Source organism: Rhineura floridana, chromosome 4 (genome assembly GCF_030035675.1).
Source record: "Rhineura floridana isolate rRhiFlo1 chromosome 4, rRhiFlo1.hap2, whole genome shotgun sequence".
Classification (NCBI taxonomy): Eukaryota; Metazoa; Chordata; class Lepidosauria; order Squamata; family Rhineuridae; genus Rhineura; species Rhineura floridana.
Genome location: NC_084483.1, coordinates 122,624,373 through 122,650,086, shown reverse-complemented (window position 1 = coordinate 122,650,086; position 25,714 = coordinate 122,624,373). Strand labels below are relative to the sequence as shown.

The window sequence follows — 25,714 nt, the reverse complement described above, 5'->3', positions numbered from 1 at the left end:
GAAAAAAGGGTTAGGAGAGGGGGTTTTTTAGTCCCTCCTTTAACTTTTGGCAGTGGTTCTTTCTTTCTTTCTTTCTTTCTTTCTTTCTTTCTTTCTTTCTTTCTTTCTTTCTTTCTTTCTTTCTTTCTTTCTTTCAACTCTTTGTGGGAGAAGAATGATGTCAACATAGGAAAACTCATGCTCCTCAGAATGTCTTTCATCAATACACCTTTTGACACTTACTGAAGCTTTGAACTAAGCTCATGGAAATCCCAAACAGGAACACCTTCACTCCAGTTATCAACATATGTCAGAATTACCTGATATGTCTGGCAGGCAACCTCCACAACTTATAATAATCTTCATTCAATAAATCTAAAGCTGTTTACATTCTGTGTTGCATTTGTGATAGGTTATTTTCTCTTTGGCTGGCTTTGGGCCGATGCACCTGGTAGCTTTTCTTGAGCTTTTGAGGAAGGTGGACATTATCAACCCCATCACCCAATTTTAAATTTGATCAATCCATTTTCAGAGACAATGGCATGCACTCATTAATTTGTCGGCAAGTTTTAAAACACTAAGTAATATAACCTTGGTATCATGGAGCAAAGAATTTGAAATTTAACACTGAGCAGAATGATTTTGCTTTGTGCAGGTGGTATAGAACAAGACAACCATCCACTAATAATCCAATATTTATTGCTAGTAGACTATATAACTGTACCTGTAACCATATCCCCATGTGTAGGCTTAGCCCAGTCTACGATCACAAAGGAATGGCAGCCTTCCACAGCTACTATGGTGATATTGTGAGGGGTCTTCTGAGGACGCATCCCTGTGTCTTTTAGGTCACTGGGTATTATTTCATCCAGGCTTTCCACTTGGAAGTGTTCTAGTGCCTCTGTCAAAGAGCAAGGAGCTGCCGGATCTTTGTTTAGATAAGTCACATAAGGAGCTGGAAGAGACCCAGAAAGAGAATATCCACTCCAAAAGTCTGTACAGACAGATGGATTATTTTAAAAAATCCTGACATTCAAAAAATATTTTTTTTGCAGTGTATTGAAACTGCAAACCAGATAAAGTATGCATTTGTTTTTTAAACACAGTAAATTAGACATTCATTTCCCAGACTTAGAATTTGTATATTTTCCTACTATTTACTAAAATGTTCAAGCTTACAAAGCAATAACATCTGGAAAGCTCCTAGAGCAGTATTAGAATGCACATGACCCTAGTGTTGTGGAAACCACTAAGCCACAATCTGAGAATGGCAATTGATGGAGAGCAATAAGCAATTGGTACATCTTGGGGTTTGTTTAGAAAACTCAGAGGCAATGCTGAAACTTGCATGAATGCTGTATACTAAGGATCAGCAACATGTGGCTCCTGGGCTATGTCCCCTTTAGGTTGGCTTGCCACTCTAGTCACCATCCTAGAAAGAAGAGGGTTGCATGCAATGGCCATGACCACGGCAGTAACCCTTTTGGGGGAATAGTAGTGAGGGTAAGGCACATCACTCTCCAATAAAACTATTTGCTGGCCAACAAAGGTTAAGGACTGGCTTTGACATCCCAAATATTATGGACAAGCAGGTTAGAGAAACAGCTGTACTGTACTGTACTGTACTGTAGCCAAACATACTATAGGCCAAAGCTAAGGATGAGATTTTCAAATGGTCACTCACACTTTGACTCCTTGGTAGCTTGCATACAGTGATGTCACTGCACTCACTAAATGGTCCCTGATTGGATGGGATCATTCAAGGAGAGAGGGAGCACAGATTAAATGATACCAAAGAAGCAGCAGTCAGGGAAAATCATGGTAGCAAACAGATGTCAGCCATACACAAAAAAAATAAAAGGAAATACAAGCTGGTTTGTGTGTGGGGTGGGGCTCAAAACCACTCTCAAAAACTCCATGGATAAAACATTTAGCACAGCTCTAGGAATCATATTTCTTTTTTTATAACAACATAAATTTCACTCAAACATCACTCAGGAATTAACAGGCGAATTTATTACCTCAAAGATCATCTTCATGTTGAAAGATGCTTTACTGTAGCCACAGGAAATGTTTATTCAGTAACAGTTTACAGATTTTGCTAGATGGGTAATTTTTTTTCTTTCCCCCCAAATGCCATGAAGTGTTTATATAACAATGTTTTTCATTTATCTTGTTAGATTTCATGTCCTTCAGGGAATTATTTTCCAGCATGTGTCATGTACTTATGTTTAGACACTCCAAGGGCTCTCTATTCCCAAATGACTAAGAGAGAGAGGCCAGTCAACTGCTTGATAGAAATCAGTTGAACATCTAGTCAAAATCTTGACTGGTATAAACCCACTTTTATGTCTTTTTTTATTTTAAAGAGGTCACGATCTTTGCCAAGTGACATCCAAGGATGCAGGGGTGGACATTCTACATCATCATCCCTGCGGAGCCCTCATCAGTCACTGCTGAAGAATGAGGGGGTGCAGAATGTCTGTTGTCAGTGTGGGCAGGAACAGCACTTCAAAGCCTATGCGCTCTCTAACGCTTCTTCAAACAGCACACCAGAGGCAAGACTCACTGCTGCCCAATTCACAACCGAACAGATGGACAGTCAAAAACAGAATGCCCACTTGGGCATTCCAAGGACATAGAATCTATCCATGGACTGTTGCCTAAGGGGGCGAGATGGAAAGGAGGAAAAACTTTAAAAATAAAGGGTCTTTGTTTTTTTCTTATTGGTTTAATCTTTTTATTGATTGTAAGTCACTATAGGTTCACTGTTGTGAAGAAAAGCGACTAATAAATTTAACAAACAAATAAATAAATAATAAAAAGCCTGGGGTGCCTTGCTAGCATATGCCCATAATGCCTTCTCTGAAGGCTTGTTCACATGTTAAATAAATAAATAAATAAATCTTATAAATATAATAAACAAATGAATAAAGTTGCACTGAACACAGGTACAAGCTGTCTCTATGCATGTATAAGTGTTTGTTTGAAAGAGCATACACTTGTTGATTTGTACTCGCTTAACTATTGTGTACACAGGTATAGACAATGTACTCATTGAATGCTATATGTGAATAACTGTACAGATCAACTATTGTATACACTGGTTCATAGACTGTACAGTCATTGAAAGTAATGTGTGAACACCCCTAGAAACCTCCTCCTGCTTCACTACTACCTCTCTTGCTAGGGGAGCTGGTGACCGATAACAACACCTCCAGATAACCACTCCTTGGCCCCAGCTGCTTGCAGGGCTCAATAGGTACCCCTTTCCCTGATAACCTCTAGGATGTGCTCACCTCCAGAACTTTCTTAAGGTTCCTCTCATTCCTGTCTCTCCCCTGGCTTCCACTTTGTGTTGCCTCTCCTCAACTCCAGGCTACCCTGAGGTCCTACCTCTGTACTCTCTTCTGCCCCCACCTAGGTTATTGCCTTCACTGTCTCCACTCTTTGCTTCTGTCCATTCCTTCTTGGCTCTCTCTCCTCTTCTGCTCTTTGCTTGCTCTCTCTCTGTATATCTTTCTAAGATTTTATCTCTGTTTGCATCACTTCTGTTCTCTTTTCCTCCACTCACCTCCCTTCCCCATTATTCTCTTTGTACGGTCGGCTTACTTTTAATCCAGCCACTGTTGTTCAGTTCTGCCCCTTCCTACCAGCCCTTCCAAAGCTTCTGGGTTGCCTCTGCAGATGGTCTGTGGCCTCCGAGCACCTGCATCTGACATCATAATCATGTGCCAGAACAGCAATACAGGGGCACTGGGGAATAATGATCCTGAACCCTGACCACACTGTTCAACTGCCTGGAGAAAGAGATGCCTTGCTCATTAGGGACAAAAATATTTTGTGCTACCTGGCCCTGCCTACTGGGAAGGACACTTCCAGGGTGCCTATTTCCTCTGTGCTCGCTGCAGAACCTTTAAAGAGCAGCAGTGGGAGAAACACAAGTATTTCTCCAATGCAAAGAGGAGATGAGGGACACCTCACCCCAATCTAGAACAGGACTGCAGCAGAGAAGGCAAATGGCTTACTCCTTCCTATCCCCACCGCCCCCACATTCTAGGGTCCCAATCTGGATTGGCCCCTGTACACCTACAATTTACTTTTAAAAATCTAGTCACACCATTGCTAACTGCATGAATGGCACTGTGTCTGGTTTTGTTCCCCAGAGCGATTGAAGAATCACCTTTTGAAATAAGATAACTTGTCACCATTACCCCCAATGGGCAAATTTAATGTCACCTCTGATATTTATCCCTGGAACTACTTTTGGTGCTGCTCTCCATTCCTTTTTGTATAATGAGACTTTTAATCCAGATAGATTTGTCCTGACCACTGCAGCAAAAACTTAAGAAATCTCTCTCTTGCTTTTGCTCTCTCTTAAAAATGTGGGTTGTTTTCCTTGTAGGCTAAAACTAGAAATTCAAAGGAGTGCTTCATTTTACTGAAATAAATATGCATCATTTCATAAAAGATGAAATCAGATGTTAGCAATTACATCAAGATGCAGAGTGTCATCCACTTAATATCTGTGAGTCTGTTCTTTCTTTCTTTCTTTCATGTCTGTGGGTTGCTTTCTGTTAAGAAAAACTAATGAAACTTAGTTCATTACTTTCTAGCATCTTCCTTTTACTTTAGAGTAAAAGTGTGGTAACTAACCCTTTTCAAGTCACTGGTCTATATGAAGCTGAATCTGTTTCAAAAGAGGAAGAATAACTTGCCTGGTGAAGTGCAACAGCAGGCGTGTTAAAAGTATTCACATCTTTCTTCCTGCATTGACCATCTTCAATCACAGAAGGCCCTAACCAAAGTCAGTAGTAGTTTCTGCATTTTCAATAGGGATGATGTTCCCCTTTTGGAATATCTATATCTGCCTACATATTTCTCACTTAAATGCCTCTCTTTGGACTATTCAAAGATAAATCTGCCTTTATGTTATACTGCACTGTGTGTTTCATCCTTCTTAAAAGTAGCACTTCTTCTTCTCAAGGTGATCTGTCTTCCAAGTAGTGTTAGCATTTGGCATACTGACCCTCATGATCAAGGGACTGAAGCAACACCCCTCCCATGAACAAAGGCTCATCATCATCATCACATCTTTTGTCATGTGTCAGTCTATTCATTTATTTATTATTTATTTATTTATTGCATTTGTATACTGCCCCATAGCCAAAACTCTCTGGGCGGTTTACAACAATTAAAAACATTAAAAACAAATATACAAATTTAAAAACACTTTTTAAAAAAGCAATTTAAAACCACATGCTAAAATGCCTGGGAGAAGAAGAAAGTCTTGACCTGGCGCCGAAAAGATAACAGTGTTGGTGCCAGGCACACCTCATCAAAAAGATCATTCCATAATTTGGGGGCCACCACTGAGAAGGCCCTCTCCCTTGTTGCCAGCCTCCGAACTTCATGAATATAATGTGCCACATTTTTCTTAACTACTCTTCCACTGAGCAGCTTTTGTTTTTATTTTTTTGAGGAGGGGGCCATAATTTAGCAACTAGATCCTAAGCAATAATTAATACATTGCCAATTAATTTTTTTACCTGTTTCCCCCCCTAACCACAGGAAGGGCCATAGCTCAGTGGCAGAGCATCTGCTTTGCATGCAGAAGGTGCCTGGCTCAATCTCTGGCATCTCCAGGTAGGGCTGGGAATGATCCCTGCCTGAAACCCTGGAGATCCGCTGCCAGTCAGTGTAAACAATACTGAGCTAGATGGCCTAAGGGTCTGACTTAGTATAAGGCAGCTTCCTGTGTCCCTATGCCTAGTGACTAACAGCAGCATTATGGGATCCCATCGTAACTGATAACATGTGGTAACTTTAATCGAATCAGCTGTTGCATTAACACTGTTTTCGTGTACCTGTCAGTTTTTGCCTATATGTTTATGTGTTCTCCTTCTCAAAATAGAGCTGCCTTTTTTACTTTTGTGAGTTAGCATTCATCAGAAAGTTAGGACTCACTCCAACTTATAGTTAATTGGCAAACCCAGGCTAGCAACCACATAATGTGTGGAATGGCCATCTCCTAGGAAATACGGTGATGTAACCAGCATCACAGGACCATTCCATAAACTGGATATAAAAGAGCTTGTTGTTCTCTAAACCAGCCTTCCCCAACCTGGTGCTCTCCAGATATTGGAATCCAACTCCCATCAGTCCAAGCCCACAGGGCCAATGGTCAGGGATGATGGCAGCTGTAGTCCAGAAACATCTGGAGGGCACCAGACTGGGGAAGGAGGCTCTGTAAATATTAGTGGATGGGAGACATAAACACTTTCTTCAAAGAGAAGACACAGTTATGCTGGGGGAATATCCAAGTTGACAGTTCTGAGAATATCCAAATGAGCCAGCTCCTCAACAAATTGCTCAACAATGAGACATGTAGAGAACATGGCTCACATCACATGATCAAACTTGTCACCAAATTTATTTTATGCAATCATCCATGAGCATCTGTGTGCCCTGGATCATGTGGGAAAAACATGTCCCAATTGGCAGCACACAGAGACATTCCTTCAGAAGTTTTGGACAACATGGCTGTACTTTTCGGTGATTCTGCACCAACTGCAGCAATTGCTCACAACATAGTGCAGCTGGCGCCAACCTGATGCCCTCCAGATGTTTTTTGGGGTACTACTCCCATCAGCCCTAGTTAGCACAGCCATGCTAGCTGGGGCTGATAAGAGCTGTAGTCTAGATAGCAACAGGTTGGCAAAGGGTGGCATAGTGTATTCATGGAGCTTCACACAGTGCTTTCTCTAACATGGTCTTGGAGATGGCTCATGCAAAGAAAAACCCCGTCAAATGACCATGTGTGGACCAACACAGGAACATAGGAAACTGCCTTACACTGAATCAGACCATTGGTCCATCTGGCTCAGTAGTGTCAGCAACACTGATTGATAGCAGCTGTCCAAGGCTTTGGGCAGGGAGTCTCTCCCAGCCCAACCTGAAGATGCTGCTGGTGATTGAACCTGTGACCTCCTGCATACAAAGCTGATGCCCTGCCACTGAGCTACAGCCCTTTTCCCATGGATCCAATTTGATCTCTTTGATCTGGAATGGGATGCCTATAACGCAGTAGAGACTCAAGATGCAATTCTATACATGCCTGCATCAGAGTAAGCCCGCTGAATTCAGTGGGCCTTGCTTCAGAGTGGACATCTATAGGATTATGTTGCCAGTATACCACTATTTAATGTTTGCTACTTGCAAGATGCAGGTTTCAAACTTACCAGTAAACCTTTTCTTTCCTGTAGCATCATATTCTGACAGAGAATCTGAGCCCACAACACTGAACTCTGGAAAGGTGATTTCAGGCAGTGCTTCTGTGGTGGCGGTCACTGTGGTGGTGGTTGTGGTGGTCGTGGGAGCCAAAGTGGTTTCAAAAAACTCATAATCTAGACAAAAAAGATTAGGAGCATCAAATATCGTTAATATAGTACAGTATACGTAACATGGTAGAGTTTTTAGGATGCTCAGGCTAATTCAACTGCAGGACAGCTATTTGTTAAACATTTCTCCAACTGCATTTGCACTCTGTTCTCAATGACTAGAAATAAAACTATTTGATGTCACAGGACATCTCCAGAGACCAGAGCTGAATTGACCATTATGACAGCTGCTCTGTGGAGTAAGGTCTTTGCTGTGGTTTATGTACCTGGGTTTTCCTAATGTTAAAAGTGTACCCACTTTGTTTTTTGCACAGAATGACAAATGTTCCTGTAAACTAATCAGACATACTTGGGCTGCAGCTCTCTAATATATAAAAACTATCAGAAGGCCATATGTCTCTTAATTCTGTATGCCTCTTATATCCCTGCTCAATTACTGAGGTCATCTGGAGGAGCATTGCTAGTTGTCCCCCGTGTTACAGAGGCCCAACTGGCCTCAAAGAGAATTTGGGCATTTAATGTGTCCGGTCCCCTGCTGTGGAACACTTTTCAAGCAAAGATTCTGGCTTTTGACTATCAGGCATCTCCTGAAGGCTTTTTTTTACATCAGCAGACCTTTGAAGCTGTTTAATTTTTATTTTTGATTGGCCAGTCACTTTAATTATTATTTGTATTTTTTAATGGTGTTTTATGTTTTGACATTGTACACCACTCTCATATTTTATGATAAGACAGTATAGACATACTTTTTATAAAATAAATGAATGAATAAATTCTGTTGTCTGTAATTGCAATCTTGGTTTTTATGGTAATATTTTATATTCCACGTTCAGTTGAATTTTGGATTGTTTTATGTTGCTGCCCGGTCTCCTTCTGGGAGGAAAGGTGGGATATAAATTATTATTGTTAATAACAACAACAACAACTTACTTTTTATTGTTTATCTTGGAGGCTGGCAACCAAGAAGTCTTCTGTATCTTTAAAAGTTGTGCAGGGGGAAGGGAGAATTCCACATTGTGGTTTTTCTCATTACAGTGTTGCAAGAACACCTGCATTTGGCTGACTTTCTCTTCTCCTAAAGATACAGGATCAGTCTCAGGCCAGGAACCTGGCAACCCTAGACTAGACAGATGGCCAGACTCAATAACGGTGCCATGCAAACCTAGAGGTCCACATGGTGCACCTTATCAGTACCAGTATCTTAATCACATTGACTCAACCCTTAATATATAATTAAGCTGGTGGTGCCCTGTGAGTTTAGGGCATGCCACCCAGGCCAGAATTCAACTCAGCACCCCTACAGAAAGGCTGCCTATGAGCCAGCCAGCCAACTAACTAGTAGGTGGTGTGGGCTCTGTAGAGCCAATAGGATTAAAGCAAGAACAGCTTGCCTAAGCCCCCTTCCAACCTGAATCAAGGACTGCCTGCTCTCATATGAATCTTCCTGACAGCTCAGATGGCCTTTGGAGGCTGACCTCTGGTTGCCCTCACCTGCAGTTTTGAAGATCAGCTACCAGAGTTACGGCTTTTTTCTTTGACTGCACCCATCTGTAAACCTCTCTCACGAGAGAGATGTCTGGTAGGGATGGGTGAATTTCGGTTCCTCTCAGTTTCTCATTTTTTCCAGTGTTAAATTTAGTTCTCTACATTTCCACATCAATTTGCAATTATTTTTTATAAAATCCTCATGAAAATTCATCAATGAATTTCTTCTAATATATAATTTGTATGCAGTTTTGCTTAATATATTCATTTTTGTAAAACTATTTCCCCTAATATACATTTTTAATGTTGTTTTCACTAATATATGCATTTTTATGCACACTTTATCCAAGCATATGCAGTTTTATATACACTACTTGGCTGCAGAACTGCACTGAAAAATGTGGAAGTGTGAATTTCGAAGGATGGTTGTGTTTCAGTTCGTATATTTTTTCAAAAGTGCAAATTAGGTAACTTCACCTATAAATGTGAACTGAATCAATTTTCTTCTCCATCCTTAATGCCTGGTTCCCTCTTTATTTCCCTTTAGGTGCCATAAAAAGTGGCCCTGTATACCTGGGCTTTTGGTATTTATTTTATTGTTCGGCCTGAATTGTTTAATTGTATCTGCTTAGGTTTGGCACACAGGCAGTTGGGACTGTTTCGATTTGTGGCGACTTGTTTTATTGGCAACTCTACTGAGTTGCTGCTTTGTTTTGCTTTTCCTAAATTGCTTTTTCCTTTGAGATTGTTTTAATGAATTGGCATATTTGGTCACCATGAATCCCATCCATGGGAGGAAGGCAGTGTACAAATGTTGAAATGAAATAAACTAAATAGGATCACCCCCAAGGACACTTCTCAGAAATAGGAATGGTCCACGGGGGACAATCCTCTGTTTCAGGGCTGGGGAATCTTTGGCCTTCCAGATTTTGCTGGACTACAACTCCCATCAGTCCCAGTGAGCATTGTCAGTGGTCAGAGATAATGGGAGTTGTGGTCTACCAACATCTGGAAGGCCAAAGGTTTCTCCACCTGGCTCTATTTGAAGGTATCCTCTGTTTAAGGGCTGCCCAGTCCAAGTTTGGTTTAAAGATAAAGAACCATAAGAAGGGGAAACAGCAGGGGGCCTCCTCACTATGCTGAGATAGATTGTATTTCTATTTCAATTATAGTATTTCTAAATACACATGTATGTGTATCAAATGGAATAACAGGTTTATGGAAATGCATGCCTTCTTTTGTCCTCTTTTCTAGTGACGCATGTTCTTTACTTTGGCAATATGTAACTGGCCACCTTACTGTGAAAGCCCTAGAAGATACCAGGGCACCAAAACTTGGTAGATAAGACAAAATGGGATATAACGGCGGGATATACATTTGATTGATAAATAAACTGAGGGACAGAAAAACTGGAAGATCCATTTGTTTAAACCTGGATCTACCCCAATTATGCAGAAAGAAGATGTAGGTCAAATTTTGACAGCAATTCATGTAGTTTGCTTCAGGACTGTCTGATGTGGGAAGTGAATTCAATACACTAACTGCAGGCTGGTCTTGCTAAACTACCCCCTACCCCGAAACCAACAGCTTACTTTCTTGCAGTCTGTCTCCCTTACATTCTTCTGTCTTCAGCCAAGCTCTAGTGTAGGAAGTGAGCTGGGCAGTGCTTGGGAAGGGGGTTACAAAGAAGCAAAGCCATGGATGGAGATAAGAGTTCAGTTTTCCTTGATCATGCACCTTTTTTCCTGTTGAAGTAAGTCCCACCCACTTCCATTCCTTTCTATGTAATTGGAGCAGATCCCTGATTAAACACTAAGTCCATCAATCCATTTCAGTTTATTTTTTTAACAAAAGATCATCATAACACAAATGTATCTACCACTTCTGCTTTGACCCTGAGGGTACTGGGACTAGAACAGCGAGTGAACTTTTCTTTTTCAGATGTATTGAGGTAGGGGTGTGTGGGTGTGTTAGGGATGGAAAGATCTGTCACGTTCGGTTCTCTCGGTTTTTCATTTTCCTAATCTTTAATTCAGTTCACCACATTTTTCAACAATTTGCTATTTTTTAAAAAAAATCTCATGAAAATTCTCCAGCATTTTAGTGTAAATTTCTCCTAATAAACACATTTTTGTAGCCAGTTTTGACTAATTTTCATATTTTTGCAAGCAATTCCTCCTAATACATTTTTGTATGTTATTTTCATTCACAAATTCATTTTTATGCACACTTTCCCCTAGCATATGCATTTTTGTAAACACTGGTTGGTTGGCTAACTGCACTGCAAAATTTGAATAAGTGTGAATTTCAAAGGATGACTCAGTTTCATTTCTCATATTTTTCAGAAAGAGCAGATTTGATAGATTCTTTAAATGTGAACCATAATCGACTTGAAGGCACATAACAATAACAACAACAACAACCCTAGTGTGTATGTAGTTCACAGTGCATTCCTAGGACCACATTTCTAGAAGAAAGGCAAGTGATTCAGCATGCTTCAATGACATTTACTATTAATCAGTACCTCCATCATATATCACATATGACTCTGTAGTTCCTGTCACATCTGCATCGAGCCCTGAGAATGTATCTATGGAAAGACGACATGCAAACAATGAAGCAGGTTCTACTTTGCCCGACAAACTTGTTAACATGTTTTAAAGCAACTGTCTGAACCTAATTATTTATACTGTAATGAACCAAAGAATAACACACTCATTTTGCATGTTAACAACAGCTTTTGAAGTCAGGGAAATTTAAAGAACAATTTGAGAGTTTGTGGGGCTGAGCAGGCGGAAGCTTCTGAAAATGAAAGTTTGCACAACAAATTCAGACGCATGCAAGTTTTGTCAGCCTCGGGAACAAGCCACATTAGAATCCAAAAAGTGATTTGGCCACTGTACATCATATCATAGCTCAAATAATGAGCAAAATATATACCTTTACATATACAGTATATGTATATGCACTGACATTTAAATACATTCACAAGTATGATCATATCATTATACCCATTCAGTATTATACACATTCAATATTACACCCACACAAATAGAGATGAGCCAATGTTGTTTTATTGTTGTTCTATAAGTTGGCTCTACCCTACATTTTGTCTAACATGTTTTTCAGATTATGTTCAAAAACTTTTGAACTTAATTTCAGAATTAACATGCAGTTTCTTGCAATCTTCAATTTACTCATTTTTTTTCAGATTACTGATGCACACAAATTCCTTTATGCATGTATTAAAACAATGCACATATGCACTCATGCGCACGTTACGGAAAAAAGATTTATGTGAACTGAAAACTGCGCAAACTGCATGTGCAGCAGTCAAAACAAAGTCTGGAACTCAGAAGCAAAAGAATGGGTGGTCACTAGCGTATTGCTGCTACTCTGCAAACAAGATCAAGATTTGAGTGGGGATCATTTTGAAACCATTCCAACCACTGAAATGCCAATCATGACGACAGGGTATGTACGAAGGAAAGAAGAGAAGTGCACTCAGTGGCAGGGGTGGAAGGCAAGCTCTGCTGAGGGTGAACAGGCAGTTCTCAACTGAAAAATGTCATCTTGAAAGATTGGAGAAGGGGGAGGAAAAAGGGAAGAAACAAAAGGGGAGAATCACCACTTCCCTTTTTTGTACCATTTTTGCCACTGATGCCAACTTTGCAGTGATGGCAAGCACAGTGGCCACTATTTCCCTCTCCTGGAAATAATGCTATGTCATCATGTAGCACCATCCCCAGACAGAGTCTGAGAGGAAGGAATGGCAGCTACTAGAAAGAGCAGCCCATCCAACAGCTAGCAGTTTCATTCCTCCCTTTCATTCCTCCCTTATTTTCAACCCCCCCTTTTGAAGAATTGCCAATATCCCCTTCCATTTAGCTAGGACAGTGAAAATGGGGGGGGGGTTCAGAACAGCCCAAGGTTTCACCCTCGTTGCCACAGTGTCTCAAGTGCAGTGCTTTATTTTTCCAATATGAATACATGACAGATATTCACTTATAAAGGAGAAAGTAAAGGAGTAATGCTCATGGACAGGTTTTTCCAACTATATAGTTATTTTCTAGTATATTCTGTCCCTTGGTCACGTTAGTGACATAATGCTGGGTATAGGCTTTTTTACATAGAGATTACTGTTAAATGCAGGCCCTGTTTTAAAACATTAGTTCTGTAAGCAGTACAACTTTAAAAAAGATCATATTATTTACACCTCTGACTATATATACTCTAACAGCCTAGTAATATCTATTATGTATTTTTCTATCTAGTGTTATCATATTTAAAAGTCTCATATAGTCTATTTATTATTATTATTATTACTATTATTACTATTATTTTATTTATATCCCGCCCTTCCTCCCAGCAGGAGCCCAGGGCGGCAAACAAAAGGACTAAAAACACTTTAAAACATCATAAAAACAGACCTTAAAATACATTAAAACAAAACAACTTTAAAAACATTTTTTTAAAAAGCTTTTAAAACATGTTAAATAAAAAGGGTTATTTATGGCAGACATTTATAGATTCTTTTGTCAACGACTAGAAAAATGTTAAAATTAATCTGATTCATGGTAAAGCAAATAGTTAACTCCAGGCTAATCAATTTCAATTTTCAGCAGCAAACAAGCAGATGTAAACAAAGCCTGAACAATGGCATAGTCTCTGAGCATAACCAGCATAATTTTTTCTAGTTATGCCCTTACATTATAGATATTTCAAAAGCAGCTCAAGTAATGTGTCGTTTCCATGCCAAAGCAAACCTTTGGGGCAGTGAGGGTAGAAAAATTGTTAATTCTTCTACACAAGCATTGTCAGCATTTCTTCTTGAGTATATTAATCATTTTCATTTGATACTTCTCCACTGACTGTACGTCTATCCACCCAACAAGCTTGCAGAGGGTCTATTGAATATTCACTATTCAGTTTAGTGAATTCTGAATGTACTGAACATAGCTGAGAAAAAACACTGGCTTTACCAAGCCTCTTTTAAAAAAAATTAACACAGCCAGGAAATCACTGAAACTCAGATCTGCAGGAAATATGGAAAGATTGATCCTTTAATACATTCAAGCTTATTACTCTTCATGTTTATAGGCCTATATTTTCCAGAAATGTGATAGCAGCAGTTATAAAAGTGGCTTTTAATGGCTTTGTTGACCATAGTTCCTCAAAGAAGCTGAGCCGTCTGGAGTTTCAGTGCCACATAAGCTTGGGCTCCTCAAGTATCCTCTGACTGTATCTGGTAAAGTCATCTTTATAAATCCCAAGGAGGAAATTGGACCAAAGAGTTAGTAGAACCCACAGCAGCATTTTTCACACCACATTTTGTTAGCCTGTTTGGAAACATGTCAATATAGTGGATTCCTGAGAAATAACAGTGTATTCTATTGAGTATGCTGCTGTTTTTCCATCAACAGAGAACATTCTGGAACATTCTTAGCAGGCAAGTATTTAGAGCATTTAGTAGCAATATACATAATGTAAGACTGTATCCATCTTCAGACATCAAGTAGTGGTTGAGGAACAGGAATCATTGTCGCGGTGCTCTCCCCAATCTATTGGCTGTTTTATTGCTTTTGTCAGCCAGTGAGCCAGCCTACATTCAGAAAAGCTCATACGTTTATCCTTCATGGAAATGTTCATAACACTCAAAGTGGATTGCTGTTGCTCAAATGTTTCAGGATGTAAGAAGCCAAAATAATGCAGGCAGCCTCCTGTCCTTCATCTGAATTACTGGCTGCGCCGTGAAATCTTGGACTTTTGAACAGGGATAGCTGTTTTTATGCAAAGCATCGATCCCGCTGTAGATTTGCTTTACTCCATTAATGATACTGTGTGAAGAACAATGTTAGAGTCAGACCAGCTGGAGAAGTGGTAGCTGAAAAGAAGAGAAAGATCAAATTCCAAAATATTAGTTAGGCAGATATCCTCCTAAGCCCATATATATCCAAAGAAAGAAATCTTTGAATGCATATTCATTCATTTCTATTTCAGGGATAGCTCCATTCACATATGTATATATGTACTGTATGTATCCTGTCTTTTTTCCCAAAGGGAGCTCAGGGTGGCAAACAACAATAATAAAATATGTAAAACATTGTTAAAAAAAATCTTTAAAACAAAAAATCTTTTTAAAAATCTTAAAAATAATTACAACACGGGTACAGACTGGGATAAGGTATCTACTTAAAAGGCTTGCTGAAAGAGCAAGGTTTTCAATAGGTGCCAAAAAGACAACAGATGGCACATGTCAAATATTTAAGGGGAGGGAATTCCAAATTCTAAATATGTATACACACACCCCCACACACCGTGTTCCACAGAGCAGACTCCAACAATGAAATCCATGTAGAAGGAAGCTCACTGATACTGGAGCTCTGTGCATGTCTCAGAACTCACATGGATCTTGAGATCAGACCCACAAGCAAGACAGGTCAAATATACTGATTTATGGACTTAGAAATCATTTAGCTTTGAGTCCTGGTCCTAGTTCTCCATCTTGCTCACTCCCAATTGGCTTGGGGGGATGGGTCTCTGAGTGACTCCAGCTACAAAGGCAGCAACTGCTGCTACTGAAGTTTATATTAAATTTAGGTTTTAGTTTATTTTATATGTTGTTTTTCCACAGTGAACCATGCCCAAAGCAGCTTATAACATACACCAACATATTAGCAAAATTGGTAACATTTGATAAACAATGTGTTACAAAACATACCTTGAATTCAAATTAAGACAAAATGAGCACTTCAAGAAACATCTCTCCCCCAGAGGAGGCCAGCCAGTAGTGTTAGCAAACAACAAGAATTCCATTCAGATTTATTTATTTTTTAAATACCCTCAAACACAGATTACTCACATAGTACAAATCTGGAGAAAGGAAAGCACAGGTCAGTCCCATCTAGTTTTTCTTGCTGAAATTCTGGTTCCCCTTTCAAGTTGCCCAGTCCTTTCATTGTTGTCTCTTCTTTGCTGCCCCAAGGGCTCCGTCCTAATCCTGCTCGTCTTCCTCGATACTAAATCCATTTAGTGACCATCTTCATAGGTAACACCTGAAAGTATTCCATCGCTTGGCTAAACACTGGAAGCCAGTTCGTGATGCAGTATTCCATGGTGAAGGCATTGGAATTAGAATAGATATAATAGGTGGTGACAACATAATGCACATTCAATATCCTGACAATCTATACAGAAAAAAAGATATAACTGTATCTGACCAACACATTCAGTAAGTCCATATAGATAGTCTTTTATGAAGTGATTAATTTACTATGGTGCATCATCATCAATTTGATTTATTAGTCATTTTTGATAAAGTTTTAAAGGGTGGTATTCAGCGTAGCAATACAGAGATTGTTCTGTCAGTCCAAACATTTCTGCTCGTCCAGCGGAACAATCTCCTCTCTCCCCTCCTCCCCGTGCCCTGTTCTGGGGGTGCTCCCAACACTCAAGAGCAGATTTGGGGAAGGCGCTGGGGGTGCATGGGGAGGAGGGAAGTCCTGTTGTGCTACTGGGAATCTTTCTGCTGACTTCCGCAAATGCAATGGGTTAGTTGAATATGGACAAAGTGACTTACAAAAATAAAATTCCAAAGCACAATACATTTTTTTTAAAAAAAAACCAGACTAGTTATGCTAAAAATGTTCAAATAACCACTTGGTAAGTCAGACATTTGTACTGACTTGCTAAATGATGAAGAAAATCTTGCAACACTTCTAAATCATGTACACCTTGGGTATATCGTGGGCTATATTCACCCTATGCCAGACAAAAGAATAACATGGGGAGTGGTATGATCCATTATGGCAATGGCAGCGGATACGGTTTAAAGCAGAGGATGTTTCAAGTGACTTCTATATCAAGGCTGGAGAGTCTGTGGCCCTTCAGATGTTGTTGGACTACAACTCCCATCAGCCCAGCGAGCATGAACAGTGGCCAGGGATGATGAGAGTTGTAGGCCAACATCAGGAAGGCCATAGGTTCCCCTTCCCTCTCCTATATGATCATGGTAGTGTATGGACCAAGTCTTTGTTCTATTGTCTTTATCAACAAAGTAACTGACAGGCTTGAGTGCCACTTTTGCACACACATAGCCATCACTAATCAGATGCACAGATATTATTTGAAACATGGAATGAGATGTTTTATACAATTAAGAACCAGGATGCCCTGCTTCTCCTGGTTCTAAAACATGACATGCAACATTCTTCCTTAAAGGTTGACATCTTCTCTGGGTTTATCTTCCAGCTCTGCTAACTCAAGCAGCCCAAAAATTCATCACAACAGAAACTGTTATGTGCTAAAGAATGGGTATAGGGAGCAAGTCTTGGCTTGTTGCTTAGTCCATGGCCAGAGCTCATATAAGGCACCCGTAACCCAAATCTTACCTTCTTTGCCCACACTGTAACTCGAAACGTTTCTTTAAACATAAATGCCTTTCCACTGGTACAACAGCCGCTGCACAACCACATACCCTACTGGTGTTCAAGAAGCATAAAAGACAGTACCTTCAGAATTGCATTCAGGCAAACCATCGAGGCCTAATACAAGATTCCCTTCTTCATCATATTCTGCATAAGTGCCAGGGGGGCAAGTAGGCATTGGTTTCTCTGTGGGTGGCTCAGTTGTTGTTGGTTCAGGAGTGGTAGTAGCAGTAGTGGTGGTGGTAGTTGTCGTAGTTGTAGTTGTAGCTATCGTTGTCGTTGTGGAAGGAGTGGTTGTCTTCTTAACCATTTCAAGGCCTATCAGGGGCTTCCCTCCAAGACTGATGATTGGTTTATCTTGTGCATTTGCTACAGGTTTGCTAAACCTCCCATGCCCGAACAAAGGCAACCCATCCGGACTTACTACAGGAGCTCCTTTGGAATCTAAAAGAACACAACGGGGTGAAATTTTAGTTCAGATACAGTTAATACTGTGAGGTTTTCCTTCATGGACCCTGAAGGACTATGTTGGGGGAGAATAACTGTCAGGAAGACTAGGTATACACTTCTATGAGTCCAAGGCTAGCAAGACGTGACGGCTGCTCCACAACGTAAGAAGAGCCCTGCTGAATCAGGCCAAAGGCCAATCTAGTCCATCATCTTGTTCTCACAGTGGCCAACCACATGCTTATGGAAAGTCCGCAAGCAGGACCTGAGTGCAGCAGTGCTCTCTCTTCCTGCAGTTCCCAGCAACTGGTATTCAGAGGCATACTTTCTCCAACAGTGGAGGTAGACCATAGCCATCATGGCTAACAGGTGTTGATAGCCTTATCTTCCATGAATTTGTCTAATCTTCTTTGAAAGCCTTCCAAGTTGGTAGCCATCACTATCTCTTATGGGAGTGAATTTCATAGTTTAACTATGCACTGTATGAAGTAGTACTTTCTTATGTCTGTCCTGAATCTTCCAACATTCAGCTTCATTGAATGTCTCTGAGATCTAGAATAATGAGGGAGAAAACCTTTTCTCTGTCCACTTTCTCCACACCATGCATAATTTTATACACCTCTACCATGTCCTCTCTTACTTGCCTTTTCTCTAAATTAAAAGCCCCAATTGTTGTAACCTTTCCTCATAAGGGAGTTGCTTCATCCTCTTGATAATTTTGGTAGCCCTTTTCTGAACCTTTCCCAACTTTATTTATTTATTTATTTATTAGGTTTATATCCTGGCCTTCCTCCCAGCAGGAGCCCGGGGCAGCAAACAAAAGCACTAAAAGCACTCTAACACAGTGGTTCCCAACCCTTTTGAGTATGGGACCCTCTTTGCAAGCTCAAAAAATTTCATGACCTCCCCCCATGCTAATTGTAATTTTAGTCTCAGTTAACTGAAAAAATGGTACGTGGCAAAAATCCCAAATATCCCTTTCCATAAAAAGCTTCCTGCAGACTGGCAGGCGTTGCTTTCTTTTCTTAATGCAAAGGTCCAATCAAATTGGTATCCCCCTCCCCAGTCCCCCCACACACAGTCTGAAGATGTACAGTCCTGTATCCCAACACCAGTGGTTTGCAGAGTTGGGCTAAGATCCCACCCAGCCTTCAGCCAGACACAGTCTCTCAGCCTGACCTATCTCACAGGGTCAGTGTAAGGATAAAATGGAAATGGGGGGACGACTATGTACACCACCTTGAGCAACTTGGAGGAAAGGTGAAATATAAATGCAATAATAGTTAAATAAATACATTTCAGCTGCAGTAAGTGGACCCCAGCCTCAGGCAACATACTGAGCTTTTTAAAAAAAATAAGAAGGGGAAGGGGAAGGAGAAGGAGCAGCAGCAGCAGCAATGTGGTAGTAGTGGGGATGCCAGATTGTGAAGACAAAAGGGTGGATAGAGTGAGGAGGGGAGTTGGTGCTTTTAGGCCTTGGGATGATCATCAGAAATGATGACTTCGTTAACATGCACTTGGGGAATGAGAGTGGAGCAGAAGACAGATCTGCAGGTGTGCATGCATTTGGGCACATGGGAGGGGGGACTCAACTGCCACAGCATCTTGTACAGAGAGACTGGGGAGGCAGAGTGTAGGTGGAAGAAAGGGGGGACGCTGGCATACACACTTAGCCTCAGAGATGGGGGGGCGAGCAAGTCCTGAGCTTCCTCACTGCTCCTTGGCTCCATCTGGGCCGAAGGCGAGATCTGGGCAGCCTCGCAAGAAAGAATAATTTTTAAAAGGAGGTGGCAACAAAGCAGGAGCCAAGAAAGGCAGGAAGGAAGGGGGGGGAACAGCCTTTCCTTGCAGCCTTGCCTCTTTTTGCTTCAAGAAAAGCCCGTTCCTCTCATTCTGAGCAAGGGCATTGCCAGCAGTGGCAGTGCGAGGAGACAGGAGTTGGCGATAGTAATTCCCGCTTCTTCCTAGTAGCTCCACCCTCAGCCTCCTGCAGCACATGCCATGTGTTATATAGGCAGATGCCTGCCCTCGGCACGCCTGAAAGACATTCCGGCGCTTCAGCAAAAGTCCTCCCCTCTCATTTCGGGGAAGGTGTCATCTGCAGCAGCAGTGGGGAGCAGACAGCATCCAGGGAGTGAAGACTTTTTAAAATAAATTAACAAATAATAAATTTATTTACTGTTCACGGCCCCCAGGCTGGGAACCAATGCTCTAAAATATCACAAAAACAGACTTTGAAATATATTAAAACAAAACATCCTTAAAAACATATTAAAACAAAACATATTTAAAAACACATTTAAAAAAAGGCTTTAAAATGCAATTCCAACACAGATTCAGACTGGGATAAGGTCTCTACTTAGAAGGCATATTGAAAGAGGAAGGTCTTCAGTTCTTTACATGAAATGAATGCATTATTCTAAGTGAGATCGCACCATAGATTTGTATAATGGCATAATGGCATTGACAGTTTTACTTTCAATCCCTTGTTTAATTATCCCTAGCATGGAAGTCACCTTTTTCACAGCTGTTGCACACTGGGTTGATATTTTCATTGAGCTGTCCCCTATGACCCCAAGGTCTCTTTCTTGGTCAGTCACCACCAGTTTAAGCCCCTTGAGTACAGGTCTACTGATCCTTGGGGAATTCCACTTTCTACATCCCTCCATTGGGAGAAATGTCCATTTAGTTCTACTCTTTACTTCCCATTTCTTAATCGGTGACTATTCCACAAGAGGAGCTCTCCTCTTATTCCATGACTGCTAGGCTTACTCAAGAGTCTTTCGTGAGGCATTTTGTCAAAAGATTTTTGAAAGCCTAAGTACACTGTGTCAACTGGATCACCTCCTCCAATATGTACCCAACTTCTATAAGAATCATATTTTTGTATGCTATAAAAGTAAATGTACAAAATTTTGATTACTCAATATTCTTTACTACCTGTTCCATATTCAGTCACCTAGGCAGACAGACAGAAATACTTGCAGTCCTGGCACCAGCAGGCTGCCAGGTTGGGCCCTGGCTAAGAGCCCCTGAAAGGCCCCTCCTTAGGGTGGAAGGGTGGCACTCCCATTCCGCTATCTGCAGCAGCGTTGTCCTGCAACTCGATGTGGCAGATTGTTGATTGGCAGCTCCTAGGCAGCCTCCCCATACAGGGCAGCACAGGCTTCAATAAATAAAGAGGCACTCCACCTACCTTTTGTCACTGTGCACACAGTGCATACTGCACGCACATACCTGCAATCACCCCAAATTGTGGAGGGGGCATCCCTAAAAGTTTAACAGCATGCACACTGATGTCAAAGGTAGGTGGGGTGCATGGGAGGGGCTTATTAGTCCCACACCACCTGTATTGGGAGGGGGGTTGGGCTGTATGGCACCGCGGGCTCAGAGCAGGCTGGTGTCTAAGGGCCCAATCACACCTGGTGCCAGCCCTGACTACTTGATGTATCACTTTTAGCAAAAATCCATTTAACAGAACTCTTTAAAATGGGCAACTCCACCTCTTGTCAGGAGTAAATTTCCCACTTTGCATCTTTAATTCAGGATACAAATCTGATCTATGGTGGTCAAAATGCCTTTTGGATGGCATGCAACAGCCTCTCTCAGTCTAGCCCAGTCTTTGCTTAATTCTGTGTGAGCCAGTAGATTTACAAAAGCCACTGCTGCACAACAAGTGATAGCAATAGCTGTTACCAGCAGTTTTCCAACGCTAGTTAGTTGATGGGGGTTGGAATCCAGTGACATCTGGAGGTCCACAGGTTTTCTCTCCTGCTTTAGAAGAACCAATATTCTGAATAACTCAAATTTTGTGCCATGTTCAGATTGCTCTTAACCAAATAATATGCTTTGCTTACCAACAATAGTCTGACCATCTCCTCCTAATTTTACTCTGAGAGGTTTTCCTTGTGAATCTTGCAGGTACCTTCCTTCAGCATTCAGCACCAGCCCTCGGTCAAGATCTACAATCTAAAAGCAATGTGTTGATTGAAAGGCTCTCCAACATGAAATAATATAAAATTAAATCTTAAAAGTATTTTGTATTTTCAAATAAGGGCACCCTACCCACTTTATTCCTTGTGGACCATTTATTATTTTCTGTCCATTTCGTTTTCCATTATTACCAGGGGCTATTTTATTATTTAGATCTGGTTTTGTTGTTAGATTGGGTCTGCCACCATTACCTGAAATATACATGACACAAATCAGGCAGCATTCATTACCTTGTCCATTCAGTGAAATTACAGTTCACAACATTAACAAATCCAAAAAAATGTAATAACAAAATGTAATGCAGGTTAAAAAAGCAATTTGCAGTATACAATTAACATCCATAATCTGTTTAAACTATAAACATCTGGTTATATTCAGTGGGAATAAGCTGGTTATGTTCAACATATTTGCATAGAAGAACTGTGATTTTTTATCATCAGTGACTTTGCCATCATTGCCACTACTATTTTACTATGGGCTTGTTTACAGATTATGTTTATGCATGGGACATTCTTATCTCATGCTAAATATCACCATTGGATTATTTTTGTCTGTTTTTCATCAAAATTCTACATACGACCTAGATATATAGGATTTATATGGTATCTAATAAAAAAGCTTAATAAATAAAATTCAATCAGTTGACCTATCAGGACATAACCTGAATGAGAAGTCTAAGGAAAATAGTGGACACCCACCCACTAGTGGTCAGAGTATTAGGTTCAGATTAAATAATATTCCACATCGATTCTTATATAGTGAATAAGAACTAGTGAGAGAACTGCCAAGCTGTAGCAGTGAGATTTGGAGGTGGGCAAAAATGGAGTAAGGAATTAAAGGCTATAAACTTCTGAGTGAAGTAGCAGAACTGACAGATAGCTCCAGAACAAAACAGTTTCCACCGACGGGAGATCATAACACAATATTTGGGAGTATCTTATCTATTTTATCTATAAAATGATTAGGATGGGAGGAGCATCCAGTTAACAAGCATTAATAGAAACATCACCATCACATTACCTTGCCTATGAGGAAGCCTAAGCTGTTGTCGTTGAGAAGGGTTTGATAATCTTGAGTTTTGTGTTTGTTGATTGCGGGACACTGAGGAAGAAGATGAAGAATGTGTAGGAGAGGTAGAGTGTGTGGGGTGAAGCTGAGAAGGTAAGGAAGTAGATCCAGAGTAGCGTGGCAATGCCAAGTTTACTTTATTCAGTTTGTTAGATGATTGGGATGACCTAGAAGTTGAAGCAGTAGATCTACCCAATGGTGCAGTGTTTGATACCTTGGAAGTGAGGTGTTCCTCCTCTTCCTCTTGCTTGTATTCTTCCTCATCAGCAAATCCTGCTTTTGGGGGCAAAGCAGAGCTTGGGAATTTATTTTTTTCACTAGCAACATTGTTATTTAGGCTTTTACTATCCCTATAAACTGAGGAAGATGGCCACCTTGCTGCTGGAGATGTGGGATTTTCCTCTGTTTCTGACTGATTATAATCATCATCAATGCTTAGTGATTGATGTGTTTTAGAGGAAGACAGTTTGGGAGAACGTTCAGCTTTTGTTGGGGTTGGCTGGAAGAGTCCATATTTTTTGTCAGTTTGGGATGCTGTCCTTGTAGGGACTCTGGAGCCAAATGGATAACGGGACACTGAAGGATGAGTTTGTCTCAGAGAAGTTGAGGGTTTTGAAAATAAAGACGTTTTTCTATTGTACTGATGGTCTTTGACTAGGTCTTTGGAAGATGTAGATGTTGGCTGAATGTGTTTGGATTGATGGGAAGATGTAGGCAATTTGTATGTATCAGATGTGTCTTCACTAGATGCAATAATCTTTGACCCCCTATCTTTTCCTGGTGACAGACTCAACCCTTTGGAGGAGATTAAAGACTCACTCTGAGTTGGAGATCTTTGATCAGATGTACTAGTCTGAGAATCAGAATGCTTTGAAAGAGAGCTGGCCCTTCCCTGAGATATTCTCCTAGATGTAGTGGCTGCTTTGGCAGGTACTGAATGAGAACCCCTCTGTTTCTCTTTATCATGTGCTTCTTTGTAAAAGTTTTCTTCCAAATTATCATCATCTTTATCCTCTAGTTTTTCATTACTCTGGAGGGATGTCAGTGTGAGGTGGCTTCTTGAATTTAAGGAAGGCTGATTTTGTGACTGATCAGTTGCTACTCTTGAGGAATGACTGGTTTCTGGATGGACAGTTTTACGGGATAAAGCTTGAGAACTTCCCATTAATGTTTTTTTAGACAAAGATGATGTTTGCTTTGACTTAGGAGATGTATCTTTGCTCTTAATATCCTCAGATTGATATCTGGAAGCAGGAGGCTGTATATGAGATGACTTTTCCATAGATGTCCTTAATAAAGACTCAGAAGATGGGGATGACCCTCTGGACCTTGAAGTCTGGCCATTTGTTAACTGAGAGGAAGCACTAGAACGATGATTTGCTCTGCTTAACGAGGGAGATTGACCAGATACTGAAGACCCTGCATCAGAGTGTTGAACTTTGAGTGAGGAATCTAAAGCTCCCCGTTCTTTGCTATAGTTTTCTTGTTTTGTGTTTGTGGGATTAGATTTTTCATTTGGTACAACCCTATGATTATTCTTAGGTTCAGCCAGAGCACTTCTCCTTTTGGTATAGTCCACTGAAGAAGATTGTTTAGAAAAGGATGGTGAATAACCATTGGGAAGAGTTGGTGGGAGAGGACTTTCATCTTCATTCTCCAGTTCTCTGTCTTTATCAATATTAGAATTTGACCTATGACTACTGCCTGATGTCAAACGTGAACTGGGCTGAGGATTAATCTTTGAGGACTGTGTAGTAGAAGGGCCTTTAGAGGGTTGTATCCTGGTGTCATGAATATTACTGCCTTTGTTTGCAAATCTGTTGGCAGTAAGAGCTGATCTATATTTGAACAAATTAAAGCGTTCAGATGCAGGCAGGCCCAAAGAGGTCCTAGAACTGAATCTAGAAGGCAACAACCCTCGTCTTTTCTCTTCATCTTCTCCTTTATCATTATTATCAGAACCATCTTTTCCCTCAGGTTTATGTTTAGCAGAGGATGAGCCTTGCGAGTGAGGTAAAGTATGAGTAGCAGCAGCAGAAACTGCAGAGGTGGCTACTCTAGGATCTCTTGGCGCATGGCGGTTGGAGGGCAAGAGAGGTCTCACTTGCACAGACGGAGATGAACTACCCTGAGGAGAAGAAGGTCTGGGAGCTGGGTTTTGCTCTCTTTTTTCTGTTTCTCTGCTTTTATAAGTGTCAAGAGCATCACTGGGAACTAGCTTATAAGTGGGATGGCGTGAATGACTTTGAGAATTTGTGACTGCAGATGATGCAGGAGACTCAGCTGATACAGAAGGAGTGACCAATTTTGTAGGATGACTTCGAACTTCCTTCTGAGACGCAGGAGGTTGCTGATTTGAATGTAAAATCGAATGCTTAACTTTTGGAGGTTTTGGAAACACTATTGGCTTTTCCTCCATGCTGTCAATTTGATCATTACTTTCATTATCAACATCCTGAGGTTTGGGCTGCACAGTTGGTGCTTCTTTAGAGGGACTGTGGTCAGCAGTATCTCCTCTGGAACGAGAATTGGTTTTTCGCTCTGCCTCCTTTCTAGAAGATAGCTGGGGTTTGGTGGGAACTCTACTCCCAGCTACGAGTTGATTCTTGAGGTCAGAAACAGGACTGTTTGAATCTCTGCCTCCTGGAACACTGGATGAATGACCCAAAGTTTGTTTAGAGGAAGAGGATGGCGACAAGGCAGAAGGAATGTGGAAAGAGGAAGAAGACACAGTATTCCCATATGTTTTGGGTTCCAAATCCTCTTCACTATTTGTTTGTTGATCAACCTTTGATTCACCTATATTGGCTGCAACAAAAATGAGCAGGGAAGTAGAGGGAAAGAGATTAAACACAGAAATCTATAGAAGTAACCAACAGTTACCAAAAAGAACTTGCCTAATGAAACATTCTGGCA

At 40.8% G+C, this 25,714-nt stretch overlaps 1 protein-coding gene across 4 annotated transcripts in view; it reads right to left on the bottom strand.

Annotated features, from left to right (window-relative positions):
• The window catches only part of FNDC1 (fibronectin type III domain containing 1), a 124,505-nt gene that overhangs the window by 38,930 nt on the left and 59,861 nt on the right, over positions 1 to 25,714 (bottom strand). For all 4 annotated transcript variants that reach the window (XM_061624276.1, XM_061624279.1, XM_061624277.1 and 1 more), the window contains exons 7-13: positions 22,751 to 25,606; positions 21,803 to 21,921; positions 21,595 to 21,706; positions 17,375 to 17,734; positions 11,389 to 11,454; positions 7,221 to 7,385; positions 704 to 934 (exon numbers count right to left, since the gene is read on the bottom strand). In XM_061624276.1, coding sequence (XP_061480260.1) covers positions 704 to 934; positions 7,221 to 7,385; positions 11,389 to 11,454; positions 17,375 to 17,734; positions 21,595 to 21,706; positions 21,803 to 21,921; positions 22,751 to 25,606 — 3,909 coding nt within the window. The remainder of the gene's footprint in view (positions 1 to 703; positions 935 to 7,220; positions 7,386 to 11,388; positions 11,455 to 17,374; positions 17,735 to 21,594; positions 21,707 to 21,802; positions 21,922 to 22,750; positions 25,607 to 25,714) is intronic.